The sequence below is a fragment of the Zerene cesonia genome, chromosome 2, assembly GCF_012273895.1.
Source record: "Zerene cesonia ecotype Mississippi chromosome 2, Zerene_cesonia_1.1, whole genome shotgun sequence".
NCBI lineage: Eukaryota > Metazoa > Arthropoda > Insecta > Lepidoptera > Pieridae > Zerene > Zerene cesonia.
In genome coordinates this window covers 1,919,683-1,936,215 of record NC_052103.1, presented here as the reverse complement: position 1 = coordinate 1,936,215, position 16,533 = coordinate 1,919,683, and the positions used below count along the sequence as shown (strand labels likewise).

Here is a 16,533-nt window from a genome sequence, read left to right as displayed (position 1 = left end):
GATATCATATGCTGTTTATACTTATTTGTTCATAGTGATGTATAAAATCAAAGCTATCATCCAAATTTCTAACTGTATTAACTTTCTTTAAAGGTATAATTTTTCCTATTTTTGCAATATTTTCTGATACTCTGCCCTATTTGTCGTAGCGTGACTAATTACAATGATCCTAGCTGATTTCTCGAAACAGCTACTAAATATTCCTATGGGATTTAATTCAAATTATATAATTATTAGTTAATTAGTCACCAGATGGCATCGGAACAAATATTTATACATTTGTTCCAGAACATTCAAGACATGATACAGCAAGAGCGGCCAGACTGGCAGCAAGTGATGGCCTACGTGACCAGCATATACAAGCACTTCGAGACTTAGCGGCCGTTCGCTTGCAAGGGTCAAGCTATGTTGGTTGTTATTTATTAGCTTATCTATGCATTTCCACGGTCCAAAATATGTTTAAGCGGACCAGATTTGTAGGTTATATTAAAGATAGTGTGTTTTTGTGTTCGTATGTCTCGAAATGTGCGTCCGGATTGTATGGTAGGTGATGCTAGTTTTCTTCCACGGTTTTGAAGCACTTTTTAAATACCGCTATCGCGTCAATTATGTCTTATTTTGTTCTGAAAATAATTCCCTTTATATAGAACTATAGAACGGTTAACTTAAGCTTTGATATTGATAGTAAACGCCACAGTATGGATGTACGTGTAAACGGTATTAAGTATTGCTGTCTCGCCTCCTCACAAACATTTAAGTGGGCGTGACAGAGATAGTTGCTTTGTGCTAAATATCGGATATTGGTATCGTAAAAGACACGTGGTTAAACATTCCATTTCATGCATTTATGAAGTTTCTTCATAATAATTGCTTTGGTTAATCGATCTGTTTTGTTTTTTAGAATATTCGGTGCTACAATATTTAAGCCATTCAAATTTTAAAGTAGATTCCATTTCGCCAATTTATATATTCATTGAGGCAGATTATACAATATTGAGGATAGTTGTAATCTAAAACAAACATAATATTATGTTAACCTTAATCCCTATTAAATGAGGGTAGTTTGAATAAATATTCTATAGATTATAAAAACGAAAATTGTATGCCTTTGAATGGCCTTTTGGTGTTGTGTACGTGTTAAGGAATTGAATCCCGTCTTTCCATAATAAAGACTGATTGATAGGTTTACGGCTAACATCGTAGGGTTGGGAGATTCTAGGGCTGTCAATCTTTTAGACATTCTATAACATATTTTTTTTTATCAAGTTTAAATTAGCAAAAATATATAAATTTAACACAAATCCAACACATCACTAGGAATAAACCTGTGCTAGAGACGACCGACGCCTTCCACTCTAAACCTAGATAGATATTGAAAACGCTTTGTCGTTATGTTCTGATTTTAATTTATAAAACTTGTAAACTAACGGAGTTTTAATCCAAAACGTTGACAGCCTCAGACATCTTTGTGATGTCAATATAGACTAAATATATTTATGGTCTAATGCTTTTTGCATTTAGTGCTTCTAGATATGATGTTATTCGAAAGTGGCGGGTGTTATAAAAAAATTGGGATCGCGATTCTAAAGGTTCTATACAAAAGAGCCCAAAAGCAACTGCAAAATAAAGTGGTCACCCATCTATTGATGACCGTGCCCACTGTTGCTTAACCTGGATTTTTTTTTATATTTTTTGTTGCAACCACAATAGAAATACAACATCTTTGAAAATTCAACCGTCGAACTATCGCAGAGCATGAGATAAAAAGCGAATTAGACATAATTTTTTAACAAATGAATTCATTCCGATTCAATACTGACCATCCGCCATTTTGAATACGTCACAAGTGAGACGTGTAACGTATATAAATATATTCTTGAATGATGTACTTCGCTGTCTATTTATGTGAGAGTATTGGTAATTATTACTAATTAATTAATAATAAATATAAATAAAAATTCACGTACCAAGGTTCTTGGGGTAAATGAACCTTAATCTAATGCAATACGGTTCAGATATAACACACATTCATTTATTGTAGAATCTCACTTGTGTTAATCCTTCCCAACGTCGTTACAATTAATGACACTAACAATTGTATTATACGCAAGTATTGAAACACTATCTTACCCAAATCATATAAGTAATGATAATGTTTACTCCAGATGAGAGTTGAAAAAACAATTCTATTTTTCCATCAGCGTTTATATATCGACCTCAAAAGCACACATAATACGAGTTTTGTAGATTTTTTTCATTGTCACAGGTCAGAACTATTGTATCAACAAATGATTTAAAAGAAATGGAAATATTTTACATTAACATCCAAATAGGGGCTAGACTTATTTGGTTGATTTACTTTTAAAACCAGTCAGTTTTTAATAGTTATAACTAAATAAAATTTAAATATATATCTGGCCTTCGCGTGTATTAGAGCGAGACGCATAGCTGCAGCTGTACGTGTTATGAAATAGAGAATAAAATATGAAAGCTGCCTTCGTATTGAATTAGTGATTTGCGAATTTTATGTACTGTGGTAAACAATTTTGTGACCATAGATAAAAAAAACATGATTATTGAATTGGGAATGTCAAATGATTCGAGAACATTCTAGTCTAGAATAGTAGAGTATTCTATGGACAAAATTGGAACACCATTGTTGTAAAAACGATTATAATTATTTTGCATTGTATCTGGTTGTTGAAGCTATAGAGTATATATTTTCTGATAATTATATTTCTGTAAATATAGCTTAAATAAAGTTCCTGATTTATCGATTTTTATTGTTTTATTTTATATTACAAGTCATAAAAATTATATTAATTAATTTGTTGTTTCCCAAACTTACACAAGAAACATATTTATCTCACGAACATTCCTACATTGCCATTGAAGGGATAAGGTGTAAAATTTTTATTAAATAATTTTTTTCGTCAATTTATCAAACCACACGGTTCTACGTTCAAACAGTAATTATAACAACTTTTACATCACATTGATAATTATTTTTTCTATACAATCAAGATTTATCTTAAATCGTAACATTTAAAAAAGTGTCCGTAAAATATTTGGTTAAGCTTTACTTATATATACCTTCTTTGCTGCCATAAACAAAATAATGTGATTATATATATATATACTAGCAAACCCAGCGAACTCCGTTTCGCCACCAGATGGCTGTATGTAAAAAATTATTTTCCCGCTTTTCTGTTGAAATTTTTCCTGAATTTTCTTTGCTATAAACCTCACGGAGCCCAAGACCTTTCCAACGAATGCAAAACCGTGGAAATCGGTTCCTGCGTACTGGAGTTATAGCGTCAGGAAGGAAAACCCGACTTATTTTTATACAGTAGATATATATATATATATATATATATATATATATATATATAAATCCTCACTTAAAGTCGACATTTCATTTATTCAACCGTTTAGAAGCGCATTTACACCGTCAAATCGGTGATTTAGCAACGGTTCAGAAAGCAGTTTCTACAGAGAAGAGCCGGCGAGCAGCTTTATAGATCCTTTAAAAATCATATCAATGTAACAACATTACTGTAATATTATTATGTTAATAAAGATTTTATTACTTATTATTATTTCACACTAAGGAAATAGGAGTGCCCTATTGTTCTTAAGCGACATACTAACACTGTTCTATCTTCCACATCGTTATATATTTTTAATACATTCTTTTCACATTGAACGTAGACCTTTGTTATCTACATGTCACTGACGTCTGTTCTCAGCAAATCATTTTGCGATAAAATAATTAAACCAATTATGTCATAACATGATAAGTGTCAGGTTATCGTCATTTAACTCGATTTAAATTGATGTTACATAAATATTTAATACTAGCTCCTGTTCTCGGTTTTATCCAGGTTGACCGTAGATAAATAGATTAGCCAATGTATATTGAACCTTTTTAATTCACTCAATAAAAAAACAAAAAAGTAGGTCAGTTTTTTTCTTTAATCGTAACAAAGAAATACAAACAATAATCACATGTATTTTGTTTTATTATTCTTGTCATAAAGGGGTCGCAAGGATACGTATCTAATTATGAATCAGAGGTGACACGATTTTAGGTGGTATAGGTATCATTTCAATCTTACTCCCGAACTAAGTATATCTAAAATTGACGTAGAGTGAACAAATCGACTCAAAATCTCGCACAAAAATTGTCCGAAGCCAGACTCTGCCTGCGTCTGTACTAAGCAGAGTTATGAAGAGCGATACAATAGATTTTGAACAATGTCGCGACGAAATAAGGTGTTAATTTCAGTGAATGTAAAACCTTACCACGCCGCTCGGACATTTATGACGGTCATTAGTTGTTATGATACGTCAAAGATTTCTAACAATTTTTTTTACTAAATATGTCTGTTAAGCAAACGTATCTTTTACGTATACTATTATGTTATCTGTGCTTTTTTTACAGACATATTCAAAAAAAAAAAATATGAATCAAATAAAAGCGTATTCGAAGACAGACCCAGATTGAATCGCCCAAATGATTGTTTATAATAATTACTTTTTTTGTATTTACTGTCCAAATGTAAATTTTAACAAAGTTTCAACGCAATTGTCGATAGTTAAGGTCCTAAGATTCTACTGGCATAAAACAATATGAATATAATAAAAACATTTATTTGTCTAAATTAATATTTACAATGTCATATCCAAGAAGTTCTTACACATTTAAGTATATACAAGTTACACATATTATTAATTGCCTTAATTATTAATTATTAACTTAATTATTAATTGCCACAATAAGATTACACTTAAGGCTACAGCGATCATTACCTTCATCATAAAAAAAATACAAAAAAAATATCATTTTCACACAATTTTTAAGAAAGTAGCTACTACTAGTACTCGAGTTTTCTCCCATTCTATTCGGGTTTGTTCACCATTCGAGCACACCAGGTATGTATTTTTCAATGAGACCTTCATAGTAGGGCCACAGAGCTTCGATATCGGGGATGTCAGTGCACTTTGTGTATAAGTCGTATTGGCTGTAAGAGAAAGACTTTTAGAAATCACAGCAAATTAAAGATTTCAGATATCATCACATTTGAAGCAAATATACTTTCAAAGAACTTAAAAACACGCTTCTCTCGTGAAATGATTGTAATGATAGTTTGAATTAGATCCGTCCGTTTATAGTGGTATAAAATCGAGACTAAACGAAAACTATTTCATGGTATCAATATTTATAGCTTCAACCCGCGGCGTCACTCGGTACAACGTAGCCAGTTTGCTTATACAAACTTATCTTTATACCAAATTTCATATAGATACGATAAACCGTTTTCGCGTGAAACTGTTACAAATATCAATACCATTCGTGCTTACAAACTTTCATGTTTATGACATTAATATAATTTTATGATACATAGAAACTCACTTGAACAATGTAACAGCCTCTTTGATTTTTTCGTCGTCTTCTTTAGCGAGGTGTTGGTAGTCACCACCAGCGTGCCAAGGATAGAAGGAGTGATACCTACAAATATTATTAATAATTAATATAATATATCTTAAAGGTGTACTGCCTTTACATGTCAGTTAAACGGTTAATAACTTTCTGATATTCGCTTTATAATGATTGGATAGTGTCCTGTATTTGTGGTACGGCACACTATCACAATATTTACAATTCCAGATTCAATGGTAATATGTCTTAGACCTTAGTTTGATGTAATAACATATTGTAGAATAACGTATCAATAATAAACTATATAATAATAATAATACGGTGAGTGGGGGAGCGGGAGGCCTATTTCCTTCTCCTAGCCCTTCCCAGTCCATTCCTTCTTCCCAGTCATCAATCCTTTCCTTAAAAGCGGGCAGCGCATTCTCAGAGGTCTGAGCCTCTGCGAATGTTCATGGGCGGTGGTGATCGTTTACCATCAGGCGAACCTCCAGCACAGTTGCCCGCTATGACATAAAAGAAAATAATGAAGAAATACCTGATCATCCATAGACCTTCGATAGGGAACTTGGATTTGTTGTGGAGTAGTACTCGGTAGAGGTACTCATCGTGACCCCAAGACATTATTAGGTTCTCGATACCGCATTTTGGCTGGTATATACCATTCTCGGTACTGAAAGAGAATATTATTTTATTATTAACAATGTTATTGAAAACATTCGGCTGATTCGCGTTACCATTTACTGTTTACCGTAAGTAGTCTTAATTGAATCTGAGTTATTGAGTAAAGCGTGCTATAATATTTTGTCTTATGAGACTAAATTAGTAATGATAGTATATTTTTATAAATTAACATTCTTATACATTAAGTCTTGACATTTTAAATTAGTGTTGATTTAGTTAGGCTTTTTACGCCTTTCTCGTTAAGTTACTTCGCTGAATTTACTCAATAGATGGTTTTGGTAGATTTTTAATAATATAGAAAGTAACAAAATACAATCTCCTTCACAATAAATGTTTTCTTCGTGGAACTATTTAAAGGACTTGTTAATTAACGGGTATTGTTTACAACCTTCTGCAAACTGAGTAAAAACAATAATAGTAGCAAGTGTCGACATACTTGTACTTCGGGTTGTAGGTATCAGGGTTGCCCTTAAAGCTGTCGTCTCCGTAGACGATGTGTTTGCCCCACTTGCAACCGACGGGGAACGTGTCTCCCACCACGCACCATTGGGGCTCGTCGTAAAACGCCATTACCTGAATATATTGTATAATTGATGTCTTACTTGTCCGCTATCATTATTTTATTTACTCATTATACAGTGAAAATTTGAAAACAGACGTAGTTTAAAGTCACTTCGAAGTATAAAACATAGTCTTTTCCTCTATATATCTTTCTCTCTCCCTATGTCCTTATGTATGCTTAAATCTTTAAAACTACGCAATGGATTTCGATGGATTTTTTTGTAATAGATAGAAGAGGAAGACTTATAATATGTATAGTAACATTAGTTAAAAATAAACCCATAAATTTTAAATTAACGAAAATTTCACGAAAATAAAAAGCTACTATTTACCGGTGTGGGCGACAATATAACAAGTCTTACCTTTAGAAATTAAAAACTTTTTAACGGATTTTAAACGCGATTTATTCATTATATTATTAACCCGACGTTTCGAACACTTTACAGCGAGCATGGTCACGGGGAGACTGACGGGACAGACAATACAATTTATGAATAAATCGCGTTTAATATCCGTTAAAAACTTTTTAATTTCTAAATGTATAATACTCGCGTAAAATCAAACTCAAGAAAATACTAAGTCTTACCTTTCCAACATCATGGACAAGTCCAATTAGATGGAACCAGTCGTCATTGGGGTGGTCCTGTCGGATCCTCTCCGCGGTCTGGAAAGCGTGCACGATGTTGGGCAGGTCCAGGTCAGGGTCCGACTCGTCGATAAGCTCGTTCATCTTATATAGCGCCTCCTTCATGGTCGCCTTGAAGTGGTTGAAGCTCAACCATTTGGCCATTTTAGCTGGTGGAGTGGAAATTTGATTCGATCGTATAATCAGTATGCGATTAATTGTTCATTTTTATTACATAAATAATATTCATCTACAAATATGGTAATGTAATAGCGACCTGACAATATTACCTTATGATTACGTTTTTGAGTCCAATATAACTAAATCTTACATTATTATAGTTAAATGTAATTGTTTTTTTTTTTGCTTATTCTTGAGCTAATACGCTGGCTGAAGATGTTATTATTACGAGTACAAAAGCTGTTATTGTTTTAGCAAACTAGATTTACAAGATGACCTGATGAACTTAGCATGATCTCAGAATTGCGTTCAATGTTTTCGACACTATCATGACATTGCTGATATATATTGCATATATTGGAAGAAGTTCATGTCCCATTCAAACTGAGAATAAATCGACTATTATATTATAAGCATAGAATATTTACTAAAATCATACAAATCTCTTACTCGACTACACTTCCGTTCGGAAGGCAGTTTCTACACAGAGAATACGACGAGAATCTGGGTAGATCCTCTTTTGAAATTATGTCATTTTACATCTTAATAATAATTTATCATACATCATATAAATTATTACAAAGAGCTCACGGTTCGATGGATTTTAATATTCTACGTATTCATTATTAATTATATACCTGCAGGTCTCCGATTTACCCCTACTAATGAAGGACTTACATTGAACGAAGTCGTATGTCATATTAGTGTGCATAGTGTAATATGTCCTGCGCACGCGCTCACGGATGGGGTCGTTCTCGTCAATGGTATAGTCGCGGAAGGTCGCTACCGGTTTGTCGTCATACACTGCCTCTGGGCGGAGGAGTAGAGACGGGTCCACCATACCCACAGATTCCTATGGATAATGAAAACTGTTTAAGCGATTTTATGTAAATAACCTATGTTATTAAATTTTTGCGTTTTTTTTATTACAAATGAGATTTTTGCATTAAATCCACACTCATGTTATTACGTGTAATTGCGAAAATTTGTCTGTCTGTTACCTACGCTTTCGCGTTTAAACAGAAGTACCGATTTGGATGGAATGTGAAACGGAGTGGAAGTCATACGTTTTTTCAATAATGATCACTTGAGTGCTTAAACGTAAGATAAAATATTTGCCCTGTTCTGGAAAAACTCTGGGCCTAGTAACTTAAATAAATTGGGCTACAATATATTTTCCTTCTTTAGAGTTAGACTATTATATTACATTACTTATCTCTTATAAGTTATCATACTTTTGACATTAACATTCTGCTTTCAAAATATTATTATATAATTTTATAAACAATTGCAATATCTACATTTAGCTGTAAACACTGAATAACAACATATATTTACTTTAAACACTGAAGGCTTAACGTTCTTTAAAAACGTAAAGAATAAATAAACATTTATATAAAAAAATTAAAAACAAAACACAACATTTAAATTACATACGTAATACGGCAATTTGACGACTTCTAAGTCCATAAAAAAATCGGACGCTGGATGATCCATCGGCACTCACAATTACTAGTTATCAAGTCATTAAAATATTAACTTTTTCACAATTGTTTGTAAACGTAATCCAATATTATAAAATTTAGTTTACTCACTTTGGTTCTATCCCTCATTATTGTTATATTTTTATCGCTTGGTGAGGAAACTTCGACTGGAGGCTTTCCACAGAGCATCAGCGTTTTATATGCCATTAAAATTATTATCAAAAGGGGTCAGGCTCTAATGTTATCACGGCCTTAGTAGAGAAGCTATGGGAAATTTTTCAAAATAAACTTATCGGTGGCTTAATTCTTAAATACTGTTGATAACGTAAGGGTATCTTATTGTTTTTTTATCCGTCTTCCAAAAACACAATGGAGGAGGTTCTGTGTCCGTCTGTATGTATTCTTTACTTGCTTAAATATTGATTATTCATTATATTATCCCACTATTAACGTATTGTGTATGGATTTACCTGAAACGAACAATGAACAGGCTAAGCTCAATAGCCATGCTAGCGACTTTTACCTGTTTCTTTAATAATAAATATTTATTTTAACGTAGCATCTACTCAAAAAAAGACAATGGTCATCGTGTTACTTATTCAAACATCAGGCGAACAGAAAAACGTTTCAATTTAAGGTATAAAGCTAGAAACAAATCCATACACTGTATATAAACCATAACTTGAGACTTCTAAAACGATTCATATTTTTTTGATAATTTTGCTTTTTCAATACTCTATAGAGTTCAAGGCCTTTGCCAATATTTAGATAAACTATAGAGACGCAAAACGATTTGATACAATATTGTTTATATACATTTTATATTTATAGATAACGGATCATAGTAATAACAAAATGTTATTTAATAATTGATGGATAAACATGTATACATTTTGTACAATTGTGGATGTGTACTACCTGACCCGTATTAGGTAAACTATATTTAGAAAATGGAAGCATTTTGTGAATTCTATACGTCTTATGTCGGACCTATGTGTAAATTATTAAAAATACTTTTATAATCCTCTTTAAATGTGTTTTGTCATCATGCCGTATATGCATATATATTATTATGTCACAGAAAAGGAAAGTATAAAATGAAACAAAGTAATGTGCATATAATTATATTTAATCTACAAATCCGTGGTCTAAATTTATATCAGCCTAAAGTCTATACATTTTAAATATGTATTTTCAATATTAATTATTCACAAACCTTCGGAATATCAAATACTTTTAAACTGCATTAAATGCGTACTAATTAAGGTAGGTACTACTTTTTCATAACATTTCAAGTGTACGTAATATGATCGATTAAAAACACTTTATAATTGCAATTTATTTAATTTCTACAATTGCACTTTGCGAGACAATACTTGGCATAAATATGCATAGGCTTTATATATAAAAATAAATAGTGGTACATATTGCCATATTCGATATTTATAATTTTTTTTTAATTTTCTAATTTTGCGTTAACGTATATTGCCAAGACAGTTTTCACCATTCACATACTCCAGGAATATATTTGTCGATGAGCTTCTCATAGTAGGGCCAGAGCGCTTCGATGTCGGGAATCGTCTCACACTTGGTGTACAGATCGTATTTGCTGAAATAAAAAGATAAGTTAAGAAAATGAAAATAAAATATTATAACTTGTTCAAAAATAACGTCTGTCGTCTCTTCTTCACGCTTAAACCCCAGAATAGATTGGCATGAAATTTGATACAAACTAGTTTGAGCCCAAGAAAGGACAGGAGAGACGATTTTAAAATAATTTCAAATTATATTTGATTTTAACTATTTTGTTGGAACTTTAGTGCAATATTTCAAACTCAAAACCAAACTTTTATTTATTCAATTACACTTATAAGTACTTTTGAATTGTCATAACACAGCTTTCACATTTACCATCGGTTTAGATTAAGCAGTTTCTAGAGAGAAGATTTAGCAAGAAACTCTATAGTTAAGTGGTATAACTATTTATTTAACTCTGAGCGTTAAACTTTATAGCTGCAAAACTTTATAGCTTTAAAGTTCAATATTGCCTCTAAGATTTCCTTTTATAATTGGCGACATCACGTGATGTGGTCTCGCGATTTATAAAGGTGACATACATGGGACTTAAACGTTTCATTGACTTCAGGGCCACACGTGCTCCCCTCAATTGACAATAGGGCTACAAACGTTGCTTATATTTTCGCAAAATTTTAATGGTTAGTGGTTTATTTATTTATTTATTTAAATAAAGGCTTACCAACTAGATACATAATTTCTTGTTAAAACTATTAAAACATTAAACTATACATCAACACATTAGTACTTATGTATCTAAATTACAGGTAGGCACAGCTTTACCAGCATTTAAAATAAAAATAAAAATTTGATGTACAGCTACAAATATTGAAATTTAATATAATTAGCTTAAGGCATTCAAAATTTGCTTCTTGAACAAGCTCAATTTAGAAAAATGAACATCAGTGTTACAATCGACGGTAAACATTCCTTTATATAATTTTAACATAAGTTGTAATGGGGAGTTCGAACCATATTTATTTTTTGAAAATTTCACGTAAATAAAAATAAAAAGTACTAAGCCGACAGTTATAGATAGGCACATTGAAGCCAATTTGTGACAACAGTGATGGACAGTCTATCTCATTATTCAATAATTTATATAGGCATAGAAGCTGTGACGCATTTCTGCGCGTTTCTAAAGATTCCATTTTGAAAAAACTCTGATCTATTATATCTGAATATAATAAACCAAATATATAATGATTAAAAGCATAGAAACGTCAATTCATTACTTTGTATAAGGATTACTTTTTGTACAATAAAGCATTATAAATAAATAAATAATAAATGTCGATTGGAAGTGTTTAAAGTCAAACTTTTGAGGTTGTTATTGCTTCAAAATATAAACGGCCCCTTGTGGCATTGCGAATAAATTGATGCCCTACTCTCAACTATCATATAGACATCATCACATAGACTTACATCAATGTCTAATTTTGTTAAGACACACACGACATATGTCACTAAGACTTACATCAATGTCTAATCTTAACAGTCAATGGTAGTAGAAATAAACCTATGACCAATAATTGAATCTGTAAGTTCAATGTTCATATTAAAATACCTAATTTCCGTTTTGCGAAATATATTGGTTCGCCAACCTTACTTGAACGGCAATTAGGTTATAAATAGACTTGATGGTATCATTGGAACTGATTTATACAATTTTAAATAGGAAATACGTTACATTGTATCTCGTGTTTGATGATCATTCAATTGAACATTCGCGTCTTACAAAATAAAAAACCGACATAAACGGACAGCGAAGCTTTAATAATAGGATACTGTTTTATGCTTACACTTCCCATCCCTCGACTCGCTTTGAAAGAAAATCATAAATATTGACATATATATGTATATGTCAATATTATATATGTATTATTTTATTTTATTATTTTAATATGTATATATGTATATGTCACAATTCCCATAAAATATTAAATCAAAAGTTAATTTGAACCGAACAATTTCTATTGAAAATTATGGAGGTAAAATTTTTTAAAAGTTCGTCTAAACAATGAAACTTACTTGAACTCCTTGCACCACTTCATGGTTTCCTTGTCCTTTTCGCTATTGAGGTGCTGGTACTCACCGCCGCTGTGCCATGGGTAGAAGGAGTGGTACCTGTTAAAAATAATTCGACTTTAATTATTGTTTATCCATAATTCATAAATAAGAGGGCCTAAAGACAAATAGCGTTATTTAATTATTGCATTTAATATGAAGATTTCATAATCTCATTATTAAAATCAAAAGACACGTGTATGGTTTTAAAAATATATAAGTAGTGTTTACAAAGGGTTTACTAAAGCAATCGTTTTCGCTTCCAAGACGAAAGACGGAACACAGTGGAGTTTTAGTCGCTAGGAGTGAGATAACCCACGGCTCCTTCCCCGGCGCCCGTGACCGTGGCCGTCTAAGCAAGATTTCCCCACTCAAAAAAAGGAGGTTATCAACGTTAACAACCTTTGGATATTTATGAATATTTATGTAGAAAGATTGTTTGCAATATTACATTTATTTGCTGATGCATTTACAAAGGTACACGTGAACATTGTTTTAATTAATTAAAAACAAATGAATCAACAATCTCGGCAGGAAAATAAGAGAAACAACACATAACACACCTGATCATCAGCAGACCCTTTTCAGGCAGAGTGGATTTGTTGTGCTTCAGGAATTGGTACAAATACTCATCGTGACTCCAAGAGATAAGCACGTTGTCGATACCGCAGTTGGGCTTGTACATTCCGTATAAGGTGCTGTTGGAGTGACATTGGATTATTAAAATACTCTCAAGTTTTGTAGAAAACAGTGTATATATAGTGTAAATTACTGTTAAAACTAGGATTAGAAAAACTAAAAAGAGAAAAGTTTTTATATCATAGCGGGCAATGGAGCTGGTGGTTTGCCAGATGGTAAGCGATCACCACCGTCCATGGAAATTCGCAGAGCATCTGCAAACGCGTTGCCCGCTTTTAAGGTGTAAAATATAGTTTTAAACAGTTTTTGGTTGAGTTTGCGTTGCATTGAATCAGAATATATAGCTAGACTTAATTACATTAGTTTCATTGTAGTCATGTATCAAAAAGTTTCTTTCATTTTGCGTTAATCATCCACCGAATCACAAAACTTGCGTATGAAATGATGCATTATTTAAACAGCCATTGATAATAGTTGGTAATATTACTACACAATCATTGAACGTGAGTACATACTTGTACTTTGGGTTGTAAGTATCGGGGTTGTCCTTGAAGCTGTCCAAACCATACACGATGGACTCCGCCCACTTGCAGCCGACGGCGAAGGTGTCTCCCACGACACACCATTGCGGCTCTCCGTACAATGCCATAATCTATGAGACATTGTCGATATTACATGTAAAGTATTGTAGAATTTTAAGTTTTAGTTATAGTTTCTGATCATTTTAACATTACACCCGTACTACCCTTTGTAATAATATTGAAGTAATATGGATGTTAAGAAACTAAAAACATGCAAAAGTAATAAATGTTAATCTTGACCCTTTGACCACGTAATAAATAATTTAAGTCATAAAATATTAATATCATAAGACCTTATGTGGTTCACTCCACTACGCCAATTATGGCGTAGTTATCATTACTCGTTCCGTTTGTCGATTCGTTTGTTTTCGGTTGTAATGTTTTATCTTTTAGCATGTGAAAATTTAAATTTGATATTTACACTGAGCTAAAATAGCCTCCGTTACTCCGTGAATTAATATCAATTTAGCGTATTCTGCCATCTAATAATTGTGATAAATTAGGATGTTATTTATTAACTAATCAAAGAAATGCATTTTTCACATTTAGAAGGTACAGTTGGTGTTATAGCTCTTTAATTAATTCTTTTTTCGAATTGTACACGGTAAAATGCATCATTTTCAAATTTGTGATGCCATATACATAACATAATATTGGAAGTCATTAATACAGAAGGTTTACTAGTTTATAGTTGAAATAACCTTGCCCAAGTCGTGGATGAGACCAGTGAGTTGGAACCAGTCCTGATCAGGGTGATCTTCGCGGATCCTCTCCGCGGTCTGGAACGCGTGCACGATGTTGGGCAGGTCCAGGTCAGGGTCTGACTCGTCGACCAGCTCGTTCAATCTGATGAGGGCCTCCTTGACCGTTGCCTTGAAGTGGTTGAACTTCATCCACTTTTCACGTTTCTCTGTAATTTAGAGAGAAGTTATTGACTGTTCAATCATGTACGCATTGGAATTCGCATTGCTGTGAACTTTATAGTGGTCAAAACTCCCTACTTGTGGCATAGTTAGTTATTCGATATATATTTTAGAAACTGAAAAAGATAGAGTTTTTTAATAAATTAATACGTAGCTTATGAAACTATTACAAAGATGTAATAGGGGAAGTTTTTGTTGGCGTCCGAAACTTCGATTTTAACCTTGTAAGATCTATATTTCAATGATAAATCTATGATTTAGTACAAACAAATGTTTTTGTGTCCATTATTCTTTTTTTAGTGAATTTCATTTTTGTGTCACTTAGCTATGAAATGGTAAAAACATTTAAAAAATAATTTCCTATTTTTCATATATCTGCTAAACGTATATGAATGGAAATTGAAAAAGGGATACTTAAATATATGTAATAAGAAAAGTCTATGTACGTATGTAAAAAAAATCCTTAGTCAAGTAGGTACCTTAATAATTATAGTATTTAAAGCCAATAACGAAATTCAGTAACAGTGTATCTTTTGTTGACGTCCTAAGTCGCTACTCCTCTCTTTTTCGTCAGTATATGAGGTTACTCAGCCAAATAATTTCAGCACGAGAATGCCATTAAAGACTTGGTACTTAGTATCTACAATTATAGACATGCTTTCCATACAAATTTTCACTCACCCTTTACAAGATCAACGGTCATTTTAGTGTGCATTTCATAATAGGTCCTGCGCACGCGTTCCTTGATGGGATCCGACTCATCGATCGAGTAGTCTCGGTAGGCGTTGATCGGTTTGTCAGTGAACGCTGCCTCCGGACGGAGGAGCTGAGAGGGATCTATCATGGCGACTGGCCCTTTCTGTGGGAAGTGTGAGAAAACAGGATATTATAACTGTATTTAAATGTTATAAAAAAAATTAAGATTGTTGATATATTAAAATAATGTAATAGTATTAAATAGAAGTTACTTGGCTTTTACTGAAACAAACACTACGGAAACAATGACTAAATGTTTTTATTTATTTAATATTACTATCAATTCTATAATCTGAGATCTTTAAAGCTACTAAAGATTTTAAAATTTTTGAAAAAAACAACACATAAACGGGGCGCTAAAACAAAATTCCATTATCAAACGCAAAACAGCAAACAATTGGACTCACTTCGGTCATTCTCAGTTGATTATTCCCGACGAATAGATCCAATGAACTTAGCGGCCGCAATAAATGAAAGGTGACATCCCATTACATTTATATAGACGTGCAGTACAATTTCAAGTGGCTATATCTATAGATAAACAGCATTAATTTACCCGTGAGATTATCTTAATACCCCTTTGTTGTGATACCCCGTGTAAGACGCCACCCGTCAAACTATAATCTGGTGTTTGGTGTCATTATCTGGTGTCTTTACGTTGTAAACAAAAAAAGTCTCTCTTCGAAACCTTGACAAAACTATAAGGGTGTTAAGGGTGTATAAGGGTGTCTTGTGAACTCAAATTTTGTGTTATAGTGCGTAAAAATGTTCCAAACTCTTATAGACCCTACGTAAATAGTATAAATTTATCGACTAATTTATAACGAAATTGAAATGGCTTGCATTAAATGGCCATTTAATAAAATGAATTTTAAAAAATGAATTAAATTGGTTCCTAGTATATCCATAGTAAATATTTGACTAATTTCCCAAACCTAGGCATACACCGTGACGATTTAAAATAGTACTCACTTCAGTATGGGGAAAAAGGTTATAAGAGCCACAATCCACTGTTACA

General features: G+C 32.5%; 3 protein-coding genes across 14 annotated transcripts in view; 1 reads left to right on the top strand and 2 right to left on the bottom strand.

The window, feature by feature from the left end:
- The window catches only part of LOC119835838 (cytospin-A-like), a 51,953-nt gene extending 49,175 nt beyond the window's left edge, over positions 1-2,778 (top strand). For all 11 annotated transcript variants that reach the window (XM_038360912.1, XM_038360892.1, XM_038360929.1 and 8 more), the window contains one exon: positions 289-2,778. In XM_038360912.1, the coding sequence (XP_038216840.1) occupies positions 289-378 (90 nt within the window). In that variant the 3' untranslated portion in view covers positions 379-2,778. The remainder of the gene's footprint in view (positions 1-288) is intronic.
- A 2,001-nt stretch (positions 2,779-4,779) lies between these two features.
- On the bottom strand, positions 4,780-9,126 carry LOC119834447 (inositol oxygenase-like). Of its 2 annotated transcripts, none has more exons than XM_038358813.1 (7): positions 8,928-9,113; positions 8,169-8,343; positions 7,272-7,480; positions 6,561-6,697; positions 5,979-6,113; positions 5,417-5,512; positions 4,780-5,024 (listed from the first exon to the last, which is right to left on the bottom strand). In XM_038358813.1, exons 1-7 carry the CDS (start codon positions 8,985-8,987, stop codon positions 4,916-4,918), a joined length of 921 nt encoding a protein of 306 aa, XP_038214741.1. In that variant the 5' UTR covers positions 8,988-9,113; the 3' UTR covers positions 4,780-4,915. The 2 variants fall into 2 exon arrangements, with proteins under 2 accessions (XP_038214741.1, XP_038214749.1); XM_038358821.1 differs by having other exon boundaries at positions 4,781-5,024; positions 9,086-9,126.
- A 1,290-nt stretch (positions 9,127-10,416) lies between these two features.
- LOC119834174 (inositol oxygenase-like) lies at positions 10,417-16,010 on the bottom strand. Its single transcript, XM_038358461.1, has 7 exons — positions 15,923-16,010; positions 15,441-15,618; positions 14,538-14,746; positions 13,771-13,907; positions 13,180-13,314; positions 12,581-12,676; positions 10,417-10,583 (listed from the first exon to the last, which is right to left on the bottom strand). Exons 1-7 carry the CDS (start codon positions 15,929-15,931, stop codon positions 10,475-10,477), a joined length of 873 nt encoding a protein of 290 aa, XP_038214389.1. The 5' UTR covers positions 15,932-16,010; the 3' UTR covers positions 10,417-10,474.
- Between the last annotated feature and the right edge of the window lie 523 nt (positions 16,011-16,533).

Coding starts and splice junctions, on each gene's coding strand:
- LOC119834174 (XM_038358461.1), bottom strand. Junction 13,315..13,770: donor ACTTACAACCCAAAGTACAA/GTATGTACTCAC, acceptor TCACTCCAACAG/CACCTTATACGGAATGTACA. Junction 10,584..12,580: donor AAGTGGTGCAAGGAGTTCAA/GTAAGTTTCATT, acceptor TTTTTATTTCAG/CAAATACGATCTGTACACCA.
- LOC119834447 (XM_038358813.1), bottom strand. CDS start 8,987: ATGGATCATCCAGCGTCCGATTTTTTTATGGACTTAGAAGTCGTCAAA. Junction 6,698..7,271: donor TTGTCCATGATGTTGGAAAG/GTAAGACTTAGT, acceptor CAATATATTCAG/GTAATGGCGTTTTACGACGA. Junction 5,513..5,978: donor GAAGGTCTATGGATGATCAG/GTATTTCTTCAT, acceptor TAATATTTGTAG/GTATCACTCCTTCTATCCTT.